The 17610-nt window shown below is 41.3% G+C and overlaps 1 protein-coding gene across 4 annotated transcripts in view; it reads left to right on the top strand.

The window, feature by feature from the left end:
- Positions 1 to 344: 344 nt before the first annotated feature.
- The window catches only part of kdm4b (lysine (K)-specific demethylase 4B), a 44316-nt gene continuing 27050 nt past the window's right edge, over positions 345 to 17610 (top strand). For all 4 annotated transcript variants that reach the window (XR_012953113.1, XM_076088154.1, XM_076088153.1 and 1 more), the window contains exons 1-7: positions 345 to 494; positions 3078 to 3507; positions 3961 to 4136; positions 5078 to 5192; positions 6308 to 6501; positions 12397 to 12446; positions 17399 to 17502. Coding sequence is in view for 3 of the 4 variants with exons in the window: in XM_076088154.1 (XP_075944269.1) it covers positions 406 to 494; positions 3078 to 3507; positions 3961 to 4136; positions 5078 to 5192; positions 6308 to 6501; positions 12397 to 12446; positions 17399 to 17502 (1158 nt within the window). In the remaining variant the exon portion in view is untranslated. The remainder of the gene's footprint in view (positions 495 to 3077; positions 3508 to 3960; positions 4137 to 5077; positions 5193 to 6307; positions 6502 to 12396; positions 12447 to 17398; positions 17503 to 17610) is intronic.

The following is a 17610-nucleotide window of genomic DNA, read 5'->3' as shown; positions in this document are numbered from 1 at the left end:
TTGTATACTTATTGTAAAGGTAGAAAGTCACTCAAACAGATTTAGAGAAACTGGATATGGATCTTCAAGCAACAGAGCACGATGAACACTGTTTTGGACAAAACCTTCAGGCATCATATTTGTGTTTAATTGCCCTGAGGCTCTTATTATCAATCAGTGGATATTATTATCAATCAGTCGAGCGTTGCGGCCAAGAACGACCCGAGGCGTGCACGTCGGTTACGCGCACAGAGGCTGTGTAGTAACGAGCGTCTATTTTCATTGGTTGATTTCTGTGTCTATTAACCAAATAGGCCAATCATATAGTTGGGTTTGTGAAGAAGCGTTCCATCAGCCGGGTGATTCAACCAATCTCGAGGCGTAGTTTCTGAGGTGGGCGTGACTCCGAGTAGCCTCTGCTAGCTAATGCTAGAGGAAAATCCATCCAGGGAATTTTTGCAAAACGAAACCAAATCGATTGATTACAAGTACGGGACACAACTTTGCTGCAGGAGGTAATGTTTCCCAAACGGGATTCCTTTTTTACAATCGCAAAGAGCGTATTCTCGTGTAATTGTGTTGTGTGGTGGCTGTCGTCGCGTTGTTTTGTTTTTTCTAATTGCAGATATGGAAGTAGCTAGTTTACCTAGCTTGTGGCTAACCAGCGTTAGCTAAGCATAAATGAACGTCAGGACACGGTGCAGTGGGGCTGATTCTAACTGTTGATTTCGCCTATATGTACAATTTAAGAACGCGGCATTGAAGGTGAATGTGAGTTCCGCATTTTACTCATTCTGAAGCGTGCCAGCTACGTTTTTTTGTTTGCTGTCTTCGATAAAATGCTAACAGGTAATGTTAGTTGTGCATAGCCATCGTCGCCCTCAGCTGCAGCAGCAGCCTTCACCAACTTCATTTTAAATCGAGCAGCGGCGTTATACTCTCCACGAGTCAGAGATATGGATTAACTATTATTTGAACAGACACTGTGTATGAATATTTGCATCTCAGTATGGAGGGCAGTGTGCTGCAATATTGAAACAAGTTTTAGGCCCAGATATAGTTAAAGGGGCCGTGTAGGCCCTTTTTGTTGTGATTAGACAGCTGGGGGTCATGTGGCTTGCCAGGGTCCAGTCTATACATGAGTACTGGTGGGAAAGCTTGTGATACGGTACAACATGTTGGGGCGAGTGAAATATAATATGTTGTAAATTCTTGTTTTATGACTACCAGTTATTAAAGAAGACATTTATCAGTCACTGAGCAGGAAACAGTAATAGTACTGTGTTGGAGTCGGTAATGTATTACATTCAACAAAATACATCTAACGTTTGCTTGAAGTCTATCTGTCATTTAAAGCGCACGTTTCCTGCTCCACAGGTTGTGTGTCTAATATGCAAAGTACGTGGTGAATTGTCTCCGTTTGCCTTGCTCACAGAGAAAGCGACTTGCAGTGCAGGTTGCGTGATGCAGTCAATCGATATTTGTTTATTCAATTACTTTTTCAATCTATATTTTCAGATGGATTGAAACACTAAAAGTGGCAGTTTGGAACAGTATTGAGAACATGTTTTGGGGTTTTTTTGGAGAGGGGGAGTTAACTTTATTGATATCTGATTCCGCTATTATTGATACTTGGTGGATCAAGCCTGTCCAGGGTTGTCATACATGTAGAGCAGGTTGATGAGGTTTAAATCATTGTAACATATCATTATAAATGAATTATTTTCCCATTTTGATTTATATCAAGAAAATATAATACTTATTTCTACATGCACATCCTGAGCGCAAATCTTACAAAGTATGCAGTCATTTTTATTCTGTATTTCAAACTGGTTTGTTAGATTTCTTATTTTTCATCTTAAGTTGATTCAGGAAAAAAGTCTAAAGCTGAGCAGTGTTTTTTGAGTTTTAATTATTAAAATGGCACACGTCTAAGTACAAAAAAAAAATACAGTTTGCTGAGTTGGTGTTCATTATGGAAAAGGTCTGAATTAGTATTACTTGCAATCCAAAATACAGACAGCGTTTCTGCTAGATCATTAATCCTTTATATTTAGATCTCTTCTAGACAGATGTCTTGTATTTTAAAGCACAATTATTGGCCCATTTTACCTGCAGTAACCGTTCCAGGAATTCTGGAACAGTTTTAGGAACTATACTTGCGGTTTTACTATTTTTTTTTTCTTTCTTCTTCTTTTTTTTTTTTTTTTACAATGAATTGTTCAGTCTACAAAATGTCAGAAGGTAGTGAAAACTCCTGTCACAAGTTAACAAGTGCTTTAGTAGTTGGACCAAAAGTCCAAAACCCAAAGATAATCGGTTAACTATAATATAAAACCAATAAATGTATAATTTTATTTCGATTAGATAATAGATCATCAGGCTCTGAAATTTAACTTCCTAATTTCTTGTTGTTTGCTGTACTTACGGTCACAGGTTTGTCAAACACCAGCCTCCGGGAAGTTTGTTTACTAGTTGCCAGTAGTATCAGTATTAGGACTACGGCTCTAAATGTCCTGTGAGACAGAGTTCAATACAAGCCTTTCTGATTTGTCTAAATATAGTGAGATGAAGTGAGAGTTTCAGTGGATGAGAGAGAAACAAAACTCAATTATTATCGGCTAATTCAAAACAAATACCTAACACAATAAATCCATTGAAACAATCATTACAGTCACGCAGCAGTAAACCACAGAGTACATCAGTTTGTCTCTGTTTTTAAGATGATCCTTTTTTAGTCCCACAGCTCAGAAATTTGCATAACTTCATCATTTCACAAGTTTAACATGTTTGGGGACTTCAGGCCCTTGTATGTTTATTATATTGGGGCAGCACTACAGAATAAACACTGCCAGCTGTGGTGCTGGATGTGGTCAGGTGTAGTTTGTTGGGATCCAGATTTATTTATCTTGTAACAACACTAACTGTTTATTCTGGCCTTCACTTTGTCAGCCTGGTTAGCTCCTAAAAATCTACCCAATGTCGTGTTTTCATTATTATTTCAATTTATGAAAGCAACCCTGCGCTCTACTCCTTGCAGTTTAGAATATGCTGGGATGGACTGAATATGCCCTGATTGCCCATGTTCTCCCCTCCAGGTTTACCTGCAACCCCTTAAAAGACCGGATGGCTACCGACATGCCCATGGACACGGTGCCGGCTCCCCATCCTGCCCCAGCCTCGCCCCCGGACACCGCCCCAGCTTCCCCTCCTGCTATCAGCTCTAGTGCAGCCCAGGACCAGATCACTGCAGAGGTGCCAGCAATAGCTGAAATCCCAGACAGAGCGGTGACCTCAGAACACGATGCCGCTCCAGATCTCAACCCGGCTCTTCCGACAGACCCGGACGCCGCCCCGGTCCTTGTTCCGGGTTCTGAGCTGCTCCCGGCCCCTCTGCTGCCAGTCAGCGCTAAGAACCCCAGCTGCAAGATCATGACCTTCCGACCCACTGTGGAGGAGTTCAAAGACTTCGCCAAATACATCGTCTACATGGAGACTCAAGGAGCTCACCGCGCTGGCCTGGCAAAGGTGAAGACAGCACACGTGTACTCTTTTACACATGCACTCACATATTTGATGTAGTCCTTTGGAGTCCTGTGACAGTAAAGTCTAATTATTACATTACATTTTGAGTCCCATCAGCAGCTACCGTTCATACACAACCTTATCTTGTTCCAAATAACCCAAACTGTTATTCATTATGTATTTATTTTTGTTTATTCTTTTCATTTTAGAATCTGAAATCGGCAAATGTTTGGCAATTTATGTTAAGTTAGGTTGTCGCAAATACATTTTCAGTCAAATAATTACCCGAGTATCAAAGGTAATGCAGTTGAATTAAATATGGATTGAATGTCCTGCCCAAATAAAGTACAATGACATTTGGAAGGGCTATTTGAAAGATTTAGCCGCATGTGGCTACAGGTCATGTTAAAACACTGAATGTAAATCTAAATACTATCAACCCGTCTCCTTCACCAGGTGATTCCCCCGGAGGGCTGGAAGCCCCGGAGGTCCTACGACACCATCGAGGACATGGTCATTCCAGCTCCCATCATGCAGGTGGTGACCGGACAGTCGGGTCTGTTCACCCAGTACAACATTCAGAAAAAGTCTATGACCGTGAGCGAGTACCGCAAGCTGGCCAACAGCAAGAAGTAAGTCGGTCCCCAATCCAGAGGCCTCATTTATAAATGTGTATGCGCTTTTTAATATTTGTAGACATGGTCAGCCATGTGTTTAGAGGGGATTCAGATTGATTGTGAGAGCTTCACTTTTGTCTCACAAGCAATACTTTGTTAGATTTATGTGCTCACACGTAGTCCAGTTTAATAAATACAATCTAAGCATAATGTCTAAAGACCACTCATCCAAACATTCCAGCAAATGGTTTAAAAGCTACATTCCTATGAATGATTGATCTATGGTTGGCATACAACTCCTCCAGCAAGAACCAAGTTGTTTGTTTTCTGATTAAGAAGCAACTGAGTTACATCAACATTTGATACTATTTTACAAAGGGCCAGCTTTGTCTCAAAGGAGAGTCCTTCTGATTCCTTTAAATGAGACGAGGTTGTTTTCTGTTGAGCAGTGTAAAAAAAGAAGAAGTAATCTACTGATATAAAGTTAGAAACCAACTAAACATCAAAAAGACCAAGTACTCTCTACTGTATATTAGGCACTGTCTATTCTGCCCTCTAGTGTTCATGAAGTTGAATGAAGGCAATAGTAAAATCATATCTATGTTTATTAAGGGTTTTGTCTAGGGATGGGCACGTAAAATACTACAAATATTGATCTGTTTCATCTAAAAACAGTGACTTTCTTCACATCATTTTCCATTTCGGCTGTTAAGGAGTTCAAGTTATTTGGATGATCTTGTCTCTTATTAAAAGTCTCAACGCGAGTAGTTTTTCCGCAGCAGATCTAAGAATGTCTCTATGGATTCGTTTATTTTTAAGATGGCACCTGTGGCCCCTTTTAAAGTAGCTAACAACCTACATGTTAGTGATTGAAAACTGACCGCACATGTGAGGGTTTAGTTGAAAGGCCGTCTCCCTGCTCACTGCTCACAATATGACTCCTGTGCTGTTTCCAGGTACTGCACACCCCGGCACAAAGACTTTGACGACCTAGAGAGGAAGTACTGGAAGAACCTGACGTTTGTGTCACCCATTTATGGTGCTGATGTCAGTGGGTCCATCTATGATGAGGTGAGGGCTATGTGTGTGTGCTCCCAAGAAGTATGTAAGTGCTGGGGCTGTTTTTTTGAGAGATACTTCGATCATGGTTATTAATTACGACTGTTTAGTTTAATTTAGTGATTTGAGGACAAAGAGACTTTGGGTACATCCTAGGTCTCTTAATTGCATTCTCGTTTCCCTCACTTGTGTCCTTTCCTTGCGTCTTAGTCCCTCCCACGCGGGATGCATGAAGAGACGCAAGGAAACCATGCGAGGAGAGAGGAAACGAGGAAATATGTTTTAAGAGAAATGACGCGTCCTTTCCTCAGTAGCGTCACGTGAAGCGACGTCTGTTTCTGATGATGTTTGATCAGCTGATCACAGCTGGATCAGCTGTCAGTCGGCTTTAACACCTGGAGAGACTTTTGAGAAGTTTGTGTCTGTTCACATGCTCACTGTACTTAATAATAGCAACTAATAATACTAATAACTAATAAAGACACACAGTTATCATCACTGTACTTAATAATAGTTCATTTGACTCTGGAATTAATTCATTGGGCTAATTGTTTTGGGGGAAATTAAAATTACATAACTCATCAAACCCGACAAACCAGTTTCTGGTTTGAAACTCCAGTGATGTTGAGATGAGCTGCAGCGTCCAATCAAATAACTGATGAACAATGAGGGGGGCGTCTCGGCAGTTAAAACACATCCTGGAATGCGGCTCTCCTGCATCCTCACCCATGGCTCCTCTGAGATCCCTCCTCGCTCCTCAAGCGAGGTGGGAGGAGCGAGGAAATTCAATGACAGCGTAGCTTTTTAATTGAGATTTCTCAGAATTGCTGGTGTTCAAATATTATTGGATGACCTGGAAACTTAAGTCAAAAAAAACAACTTGTGATTAATGAATGCACCACAGTGAAGCACGTTTTAAATACATTGATTAATGGATAAATGTGAATTGTAATATCATGCCCTTAATATAAGAAAGCCACTCTTAAGAGCGGGTTTTTATCACTGTGGTGACGAGATCAAAGATCATTGAGCCAGCAGGTTGTCACTGATTGACATCAAAAACCATTTTGAGTGTGTAGACTACTCTGTACACGCTAATTATGAAAATGTCTGTTGTCTCCGTTCAGGACATTCAAGAGTGGAACATTGGCCACCTCAACACACTGCTGGATATGGTGGAGCAGGAGTGTGGCATCGTCATCGAGGGCGTCAACACTCCCTACCTCTACTTCGGCATGTGGAAGACCACGTTCGCCTGGCACACCGAGGACATGGACCTCTACAGCATCAACTACCTGCACTTTGGACAGTCAAAGTCCTGGTCAGTCGCTTTTTAAAATTCTCATAGTACTTAAATGATGTACCAACAATGGAGGATATTCTTTAGATATCAGCAGTAGAGTTCTGCAGAGATAGCTTAGTGGAGGCTTCAGCATAGCCAAAGACACTTTTGGGTTGTTCTCTGATTTGGCTTTTTAGGCTTTCTTCTGATCCCTGAGTGAATTCAATCACTAATTATGATTAACCAATCAACCAATGATATCCCATTGGTTGTTATTCAAAAACTCTTGCAAAATACATTACTTTATATTATAAGGTAATGTTATGTTGAGGTTATTTTCTAAATAGTTAAAAGAAGAGTAATTCCTCCATACTAGGGGTGGGTGAAAATATCGATACAATATGTTGTTTTATTTCGGCTTGATGTTATCGATACACTGGTGCAAAATATCGATATTCTTATTTAATACATGTAGACGTACATTTTTTTTTGGAGGGAATTTCCATGTTTTGTGCTACTTTGAGCGTGCTGTGCTCACAGTATTGATTCCTCTCATTGTTTTTTTTTCACCTTCTGAGGATTCCTTATTTGGCAAATAACCAAAACTTTTGAATGATTTTATCGTGCTTGACATTCTTTTGTTTTCAAATTGGGTTTTGACCTTTTAGATATTGGGTTTGTTCATCATCTCTTCTTCCATCATTTCCAGCTGTTATTTTTTATTAGTTGTAGGAAAATGTTTTCCTCTTCTGTTTTCACTTTGATTTCTCTTCCGATTCCTCAAGAATTTGTACAGCACATCTGAGGAATGTTGAACAAAAGAAAAACATTATATCATCACCTGATTTTCACGTGTCGGGAAATTTGAGGTTTCATCGTAACTCTGCGCTTGTGAATGCGTGTGAAAGTGGAAGCCATTTGTTGCAGCTGTTGTGTAGGTATAGCTGTGAGCTGTTTGTCTTTCTATTCTGTGCATCATTCATGTATTTCCTGCTGTTTCTGTCACTCACCTCTGGAGCTCCTTGGTCCCTGCGGAAAAATACTATTTTTCTTTTCTCTTTCTGCCCCTTAATGTTCTTGTGAGTGTGTTTGTATTCTTTCCGATTTCTTTTTTTTTTTTTACCTCCATGTTTCCATCTATGGCGCTGCAGGTGGTGAGCAGTGCCAACTCAGCCTTCAGAAATACAGTATTATCTGTGTGTGTGTGTTTGTTCTCTCACCTGTCCTTTTTGTCACAGTATGTATCCCCCCCAACTTCCCCCCTCTCCTGTCCGCTTCCTGGAGCGGTGTTTGGTGTGTGTGTTTGTGAGCGAGACTGTGTGTGTGTTACTAGTTCCCCCTCTCTGTGATGTGCTCTCTCATTAAAATGTTCTATCTGTCTCGTTTTCACACCTCTCACTGAGAGCGGGAATGTTTCCTTACAACTCACTGTCAAAGTTTGTGTGTGTGTGTGTGTACCTGCGGACAGCTGCGGGCGGTCCACGTTGGCCTGGCGTTCCACACATGCGCATTCACAATCCATTCCAGGTGGTGGCGGTGGTAATGCATCATAATACTGTTTGCCGGGAGTTCAACGCCATTTGGCTGCATTAACATTTAGACAAATTGTCTAAATGTTGATAATGGCGGATCTTCAAAACAAGCATCCACTTTTGTTATCTTCTTCTTTCTATTGGCAAACCAGCTAGAGGTGCATACGCTACCAGTTGGACTGGAGCATGCGCAGTTGGCGTGCTTGTTGTTAGATCACACATTTCTGGCTGAGCGTGCAGACATACATAGACAAGTATGAACTGGCCTTAAGAAGCAAGAGAAAAAGAATCGAATGAAGTTGTTGATAATTGCAAGCAAATGTGCATATGTGTTTCTCTCTTTTATTAGACATTATTTGTGTATATGTCATACTGCCTCTATGGCTTTTCAAAGTTTAAATCTGCCCATGCTGAGTCTGCAGTTTGCCAACACACTGATGCATATTAACGTTCTTGCTTTTTTTTCATCTTTATACCTCCACTTACTTTGCCCATACCATCATCCATGTTAAGACTAATTTAGTTTTAGATGGATGGATGCACACCATTCATTTCTTCTTTTCCTCGCTTTCTTTTAATTCTCTCGCTTGGTTTTGTTCTCCCTCTGTCACTCTCTCAGTGCTCGCCAAGCCATCCCATCCTCATTTTTCAGAAATTGAATCATTTTCACTTTTACACTTGTGTGTCGTGGGGTAATTACATGCTGTTAAACAGAGCATGTCCCTTTAAAACACACGCTCTCTTCCTCTCATAGTGCAGCCGTTTGTGAAATTTAGTCCATTCTCCCCTACAACTCAGCTCCCATCAAAGTCAGACCTCACCATAACCACTGCCACACACACACACACACACACACACACACACACACACGCGCTGGCGAGCGTGTAAAAGATCTCAGCCTTAGCAGTCAGTCACTTTCTCCTTGTCTTTATCCCTCCATCACTCTTCTTCTCTTTATTTTCATTGCTGAAACCCTCTCAATCACCTTTCTACTCCAACACACAGCAGCAGATCTGCTGTCAGATAAAAGATTAGCCTCCGAGCATGTGAGGGAGAGGTAGGGAAAGGCTGCCGAAAGAGAATTGAAAAGGATATTTTGAAGTGTACCCCAGTTTATTATGAATCCATCACTCCTCATCCTCTGTAGTCCAAAGGTTTAGAACCATTCTCAGTTTTTTTTGTGTGTCTCAGAGGAGAGAAATGCAGAGCTGAAGATCTGCATATAGCATTAGTTGGGTTGTAACTGAAGTTTGAGTGCTTGGTGTTCTGGGCTTTGACTTAGACTCACCTTTACAGGTTCCATAGTTGCTGTTAAGAATTTTCAAGTAAGCTCCGAGAGGGTCTCAGATCTGCTGCCAAGAGCATCTCTCTCTTTAAAATGTGTGTTCAGACATTAGCACATGCATATCAATATTTGTATAACAAAAATAAAAGAATCTTGCATGTGGACATAGTGTAGACAATTAGAAAGAGATGTTAAGGGTCCGATGTTTGTTCGGGCACAAAAATACAGCAAATACTGGAGGTGAACTCTTGCTTACTGCTAAATGTTAAATGTGTTCAGGTATTATCGTTCAAACCGTAGTTACTGACAGCCGAGGTAGAAAAATCATTCCCGTCAGTCTTTGGAGTCTTGGATATCTGGAATGGAAGCAACAATATTGAACATGCATAACTACAGAAGTGTCAACAAATTGGCAATTGCCAAAGCAGTATAATGCTAGTATTATTTGTTGTTGTAGAAGCTAAACAGCCTGGAATTGTATTTAGTTGATAAATGTTAAACAAGAACAACTTGCTTGTCGTACATGTACCGCAGCACGTCTGTAAAACACACAAATACATGCTGCCATAGATAAATAATACTCTGTGTCAGACAGGTGCAACATTTAAACCCTTTATTTGCTGTGTGTGGTCTTATGTGTGTATTTCTCTCTTTGCTGCCGGAGTGACGGACGTGTTGCTGCCATGGCAACCGTGGTTTTAGGATGGAGGAAACGGGAGTAGGAGGGAGGGAACAGGAGGAGACACGCTGATCGACTGATTTGTTTACTCTGATCCTGGGATGGAAGGGATCATCTGAGTGGTGAAATTTACACAGAAAACTCAAACACCTTTTTAAAGTAATACGCTGACATTCTAGGAAATGTTGATATTTACTGTCTTACCAAGAGTGAGATGCAAAGATCAATATTGATTTCCCCTTCAGAACAGAGGTACGTGTTTAAGCTAGCTAAGCACAAACACTACTCGTGATGCCCGAGTGTTTTATCCTCCTGGTACGGAGTTATGACCCAGTACGGTTTGTGTGGTGTCGTTGGTGTTTCTACGGTACAGGTAGTGTATCAAAAGTAAATAAAACACAGTGATCCACGTGGAGACAAAGTCTGAGTGCTATATTTGCTCTTATTGGCACTCACAAGTAGGCTTGTTGCATAACTAACGGAAATCTGGAACTAACTGTGGTTTGACTAAGAAGTGACACCCAATGCTTGGTTTAAGTTGATGCCAAGTTTACGGGTAAGTTGAAATACAACCTGTTCGGACTCAGAAGTTATTACTTGTCTTGTAGTCACAGGACAAAGTACAACTCTGATCTGATCACCTGGTTCATTTGTATTGTTACTCATCATTAAAAACCGTAAGAGCAAAATGCACAAATGAAAAATATATTTGGAGAACGATAATTAAATTAAAACGAGGACAAAGTCACAGTGGGCTGCATATTTATTCACTAAAATCATCCCGTTACAACTCTGAGATAATGACCTGGATTTTAAAACAGGTGTTCCTTGTCAAATTGCTGGCTCCAAAACGGAATGAAGGACTTTAGTCCAAGTACTGGAGGAGTGTGTGTGTGTGTGTTTGCACCGCTCTGAAGCGCTAAGCTTTCGTCCACAGATGGCAGTGTGGCACCGTATATTGGGACCGCTGACTGAATTTGACTTTGTCTGTTACTTTCATTGTATTCATTATTTTTCTCTCGGTCTTATTATGCCTCTCCCTAAATGTTTCTCATCATCTCTCCATCTTTGCTCTTTCTTTTTTAGTTTCTCCTTTTCTTTCTCCCTTTGTTTCAAACAGCCTTGTGGTTGTTGAAGCTTGAGTAAGGAGGGAGAAATAAAGAGCGTTTTAATAACTTCACAAATTAACAGATCAGATTTGAGCTCTGCTGGCTCCCTCCCACGCAGTTTACAAATAGACTTTGCTTTCTAAATGTAGCATCTAAAATAGGACGTAATGGTACATTCTTTACAGTGCCTACCTCATGTATGTATTCACAGCACAACGACTCGGATCTCTTGGAAAACACTAAAATATGATAAAACACCAAAAGAGTATCTTAATTGCTAATTTGCACAGATATCACATTTTAAAAACAAAGACAAACTGGAGTAGATGAAAACGATGCTAGCAAACTTAAAACCACCGTCTCCTCATCACTGGTAAGAATAATGATTGGTTTTCATGAGTGTGTAGAAGAGAAGGGGGGGGGGGAGGTGTATGTCACGTGTAATTTAAGTTCTTAAAATGGTGAGTGCTGAGGGGAGTGAAATAACCCAGCTCTCCCAAAACAGTCATTTCTGCTGGTCCTGCCCTTCACCGGCCATTTAATCTTTTTCACCACTCTCCCTTTCTCCCCTTCTTCCCCCTCCAATGTTTTTACTTTTTTAAAGTATCTGCACAGCGTTGTTATCAAGGGCAGTATTTAGTGATTGATACTATTGATAGCTTTAATTATTCAGGTATGTTAACATTTAACTCTATGACTGTCTGTCTGTTATTTCCCTGTGTCTCTTGCCAGTTTCCTCTCGCCTCTGGGCGTTAAAACTCAACGTAGTTGAAATGCACCTTCAGTTTGAACACACTTATGACGAGGCTTTATGCATTGCTAAGTGAGGCTTCTATTTAATTCAGTACCAGTAGAGGTTGTTAAAGAAGATAGTGGTGTCATGATATCTTGAAGGCTGCCCTCTGATGGACCTACAGTTTCCATCTTGACTTCTATTTTACTTGCAACATCCTATTACCAAAAAGGTCTTATAGTTGTGATTCGACTGGACAATACGTCCCTGTAGATCATCAGCTAAGGGGCAGAAAGAACCGAAGGAGTTCATAGCTCAAACATGTAAAAGTTCTAAAAGGATTATAATTTAGAGAATATGTTAAAAATGTGTGAACGTTCTAGGAAAATACATGAAAGAAACAACAGCAAAATATTCAGAGGGAGTTTGGAGGGACGAGAATATTGGAACTGAACATGTTGGAGAAAAGGCTGTGCTACAACTTGTTTTGTTGTTACAAATGTCAACATTGTGCCCATCTGGTAATAAGACAATCTTTCTTAATGATAGGCCAACCGTGCACTAAACCGATCCCTCTTTTCCTCATCTGTCTGCAGGTATGCCATCCCACCTGAGCATGGCAAGAGGCTGGAGAGGCTGGCTAAAGGTGAGGCCCCAATGATGCTTTTCAATTCAGATCTATTTTACCTTTCTCACGCCCCGCCCGGGCTTTCTCTGTGAAGAAGCAAGTTCCGACTGTTCAACACACACCATGAGATCACGCTAAACTCTTGTTTGGCTCTCACGGTGGTCCTCACAGTGAAATATCTTTTGCATGTATTCAGCGGGTGAGAAACTTTGATGTCCCCAGTTCTCATCCCATACGATAACATTTATTTCTTTGTCACCTTGCTGTGCTGAAATGGAGCCTGATAAAAAATGGCAGCTTGAAGCACTTAAGTGGGTGCAGTCACTTGTATGAAAAGGAGGGCTGTAGGTGCTGAACTTGGTGGAGAGGTTGGTGGAACTGAAACCAGCAGCATCGACTGTGTGTGTGTGTGTGTTCTGCAGAATGAATTGGAGTAAACCTACAAAGCCTACTGTTGGGGGAAATTGGCTCTTAGTCAATATAAAGCATAAATTTACAGAGAGAATCTGTCTTTTGGAATTTAATTGCAATAAGCAAGGTTGCAAATGCAGATCTTCCACCTTGGTTTGTCCCTTCATGACCTCATGTCTCCAGAGTCAGACTCTGTCTGCAGGGCTCCTCAGTGTCAATACTATGCGGGGTTTTTTGAACACCATAACAGCTTCCGAGTTTTAACATTCAGTTAAAAGAACCTTACTTTTTTTTTGAATTTCAACATCCAACTATCAAAATGAGATCTATTCCACGACGCACAAAGTTTTTCTACTATCCCAATATTGTCCCAGACTCTGCATCTTTGTGTCCCAGGTGCTATTTTTATTGCCACCGGGAAGATGGGGACATCCTCAATGTCATGCGCTGCACATGTGTTACTCACAGCACATTAGAACTCAGATAAATAGTGTCTGAAGTGAAATAATCTTTAACCACTCGTGTTGCTTCAGCCACCTGCCCTTCTCTTTTTGCCTTCTCCTTGCGCCTCTCCCTTTGTATTCCCACCACTCATGTTCTCCTCCTCATTCTATCCCCTCTTCTAATCAATGAGGCTTAACTTGTGTATCGCAAGTTGCTCAGAGTGAGGTATTAGATGCCCCCAGTCTACACTACATTAAAATGACACACCGTGTGTCCTTGTTGTGAAGAGCCGAGAACAAATCAATAATCACCAATGCATAGCCCGCGTCACTTGCCATCTTTCTTTTGCACTGGAACACAGTTCTTGGTAGTATGTAATACACATTATGTGATATTTGACAGACGAGCAATCTCGCCATAGGGAAGAAAACTGTCCGGGTAATACCAAACACATTATTTACAATGTACACAAGCTGCGACTCACATCAAACAAAGGCATGCAGCCACTGTCCATGTTATTTACGCCTGTGTTACGCTGAATCCTGATCATCAACGGTGAGAGAGACCCATTTCCTTTCACCCTAGCCCTCTAATAACGTCTGAGTCGCACTTCAGTAAACGACCTGGTGAAAACCCTACAAAATCTGTATTGAAAACAACCGCTGCCTTGGATAAAAGGACCAATTTCACGGCGGACATTAGGAACAGTAATAATGGCTGCTTTAGTTGTTTCAGTTTCACAGTTCACATTGACTTCCTGACCCATCGTCATGGAAGGGAGCCACAGTTAGTGTTATTACTTCCACTTGTACTTTTCCTACAATGGCAAGTCAAATACATGCTGTGAGAAAGGCCTATTGTACTGACAACTTAAGTCACAATACACAAAAAAGAATTGTCTGCAAAAGACTCGCCTAACAATTGTTTGATTCCCATAAATATATAGATTTAAGATTAAATTTGTTACATGTTAAGTTTACATGTTCTCTGTTTTATTATTCAAGATTGTGAATGAGGTTGGTAAAGTGAACCTTAAATAGATTTAATAAGAGACTCAAAAGGATTCCGAATTGATGGCGAATTCAAAAACTGAATTAATAGATATCAAAGTCCAACCTTGAAATACACTGTAGACATTTTTTTTATCATGGACCTCTCCATGTGGGCATTGAGCTCAGTCACAGTCAGATTGCAGCCTTCCTCTCTCCTCTCATCGAAGCAGCTGGCAGTGGGAGGAAAGCAATGCCAATGTTATTTAACAAGCACCCACTGTCCTATCAAAGCCATCGTCGGCAAAGGTAGCCAACTGTTTACGAGGTCCTAAAAAGGCAGTTATGAGTGTAGTAGGAATTCCTAATGGGGCTGGGACAATGGTCTTGTTACTTGAAAACTCCTCTCCAAACATTTGACACAGCGACAGCCGTTGGTCTTATCGCTCCTCATCTCCGCGTTATTTCAGTCATGGCTTCAGACTTTTTTTTTGGTGGGGGTGTCTGGATGAGGGGGTGGGGGGGGTTGTGCAGAGTTGGAGGCAGGAACTTCATTTTCAGAATGAAGCCTTTAAGTTAATATTACCCCGTGGAGAGCTCAGAGAGCCAGCTGCATTTTAATGGGGATTAATACCCGTGCTCTCTCTGCACATTATTCACCTTTTTTATCAGCTCCAACAAGCAGGCGGGCGATGAGAGAATAGAAGCCCTCTCTCCCTCTCTTGCTTTGTAGGGTGGAACAGAGGCTGAAACAATGCAGTGAAAATGAAGGATGAAATGGGTGCCGATTATACTGTCAGTCACATTAAACTTTAACTGGGTGGAGGCTTGGATGGACCCCCCCTTTGAGGCACTGGCGGGCACAGACTGTAAAGAGCGGGAGAGTGAGCGATGGAGGAGAATTTCTTTCTTTTGATTATGCTGAGGCAGAGTCTCTGTCTCCAAGAGCTGAAGTGAGCCTTTTATTAGACAGAGTTGTGGCTTTGAAAACCCAATATGTCAGAGGAGTATATTATGATCTCAAAGTTGGTGGTGTTATTGGGGAATCACCAATCCAGCCCGTTCAGTCCCGATACTGACTGGTGGCCCGGTATTGGTATTGTAGTGGTGCATCCCTCGTTAGGGGGACGTACGTGATTAGTCGACTCGTCGATAAAACATTTCTACCCTCACTAGTCGGCACCAGAAATATTAGCTGCCTAAACTTATTTCTATCTTTATTAATATACACATTGAAAGGAAATATTCAAATATGCTGTCTCTGCTTGTTGCTGTGGGGAGCCACTGCTTCTCCTGCAGCAGCTCCTTACTCACTTCCCCTCCGTCGTGTTCTCCCAGCCCCGGCTGCTACCACCCCATCTTTACGAAATAGTGGCGGTGTTCTGGTTCTCTCATGTTCGACTATAAAGACAATTGGTAGCCTCTGTCTTCCAATCGTGTTAGTGCTGCCGCGTCGTAGAATTAACAGCGCAATATCTATGCACACAATTGCCTGCCATTGCAAAGTAAATCTTTAGACAAATGTTGTTTTTTATGGCTGTGCCGAATGGGACAAAGATTTTTTTGAAAGTGACAGAACCCAGTCCCAGTTTTGTGCAGTAGTCTTTTTGTGCCCAAATGTAATCCAGCAGAGATGCAACCTGGAGGCACACAAACAATGCATTAATGCATCGTTATTCCACACTTTGAGCAATAGAGTAATTCACGCCCATGTCGAGGGGAAACCGGATTTCCTTTTCCAGGTTGTGGGATTAAAAATAATATTGGAAACATTGCTACATTTCTGCTGCAGAAATCTTTTTAGCCTAATTGGCAAAGCTTATCTGGCATTCTTTAAATATTTACCTGCCAACTAAGCCCTCTTCCAAAACTGCTAAAAACCTTCCTTAAAGCAGCATCCTATTACTAAAAAGTGTTCTAATATCTTCAGTTAGAAACATAAGAAACCTTTTGAATCAAAATACATAAAACATCCAATACATATATGAAAACAACCACCAAATAACCATTTGTAGCTTACAAATCTGATTGCTGATTCTACAGCATGTGAACAGATGTTTCGTGATTTTGCCTTTAAGTGACACACAGGTCATCTGTCTTTTGCACATGTTTTTTACAAGTATTATCTTTTTTTGTATTGTGCATATACATGTTTTGAATCCAAGTTGTAGCCTAAAGGTTGACGGTCTGAAGGTCCGATGATCATAAAACTACTGGGCTGCAGTTTCAGCATCAGAGTGAGGTGCAAATATTGTGGGAGCACTGCTGATTGTTTCCCCATTCACACATTTAATAATGGTGGACAGTCCTCTCTTGAATGCTACACCGGGAACCACATTTTAAGCAGAATATTGGTGTTTTCTAGCTTTTGAAAGCAGAATTACTGGCATAATCATTTTTTTTCCGAGAAAATCATTGATCAGAGTGGAGCAGTGAGTGATAATGTTTGCAATTGTTGCAACACCTACCACAGGGATGGGCATCGTAACATGGGGTGATTGTGGGACCGGGAAATGATTCAGATAATCAAAGGCTTTCAGGACCAACTGCTGCATTAGTGTCAGCTCTTAACCGATCACCTTGAAATTGCTGAACATTTCAAAACCACGATCCTTATTATAATCTCTGCAAGGAGGAGGATCATGCAATGTGTGTGTGTGTGTGTGTGACAGAGTGACTGCGAGTCTGTGTTTCTGTGACTGAGAGTGACTGAGACTGTGAGTCCGTGTTTCTGTGACTGAGTGTGTGACTCTGCAGGCCGCTAGTGAAAACACAACTGAGTGCATCTACGACGGTAGACGGTGTGTTTGACTAATTGCTAACAGCTAACGGAACCGCCAGAACACACAGTGATGCACCTCGCCGCCATTCAGACACGGCTAAGTTGTTTACTTTGATTTGAAGCAGGCAATCACTATTTGCTGGTGATCAATACAGGAATTTGTATCAGTATATGATGGAAAGAAAGACAGGTACACAGCACATATGGCTACGTTCAGTTTGTTGTCGTAGAGCCTCCTGGTATTTATATAGCTTTTCATGGGTTTATCAAATAATTTGTTTTTTTATCTGGATTTTTGGTGAAATACGTTAAATATTCCATGTTCGCTGTCACCCCCCCTGCAGGCTTCTTCCCTGGCAGCTCCCAAGGCTGCGACGCCTTCCTTCGCCACAAGATGACGCTGTTATCTCCCTCAATCCTGAAGAAATATGGCATTCCCTTTGACAGGGTGAGTGCCGACTGGTCCATGTTGCATGACATAAAAGGACATTTCTTTTTAGATCTCTTTGAGAAAATAGTGTTCATGTTGGTCTGAGTACAAGAGAACAATCTCTGT

Source organism: Anarhichas minor, unplaced genomic scaffold, assembly GCF_050575085.1.
Source record: "Anarhichas minor isolate MPS153535 unplaced genomic scaffold, ASM5057508v1 ptg000010l, whole genome shotgun sequence".
Taxonomy (NCBI): Eukaryota; Metazoa; Chordata; class Actinopteri; order Perciformes; family Anarhichadidae; genus Anarhichas; species Anarhichas minor.
The sequence above is the reverse complement of the archived record's forward strand: the minus strand, read 5'-3'. Positions and strand labels throughout refer to the sequence as shown.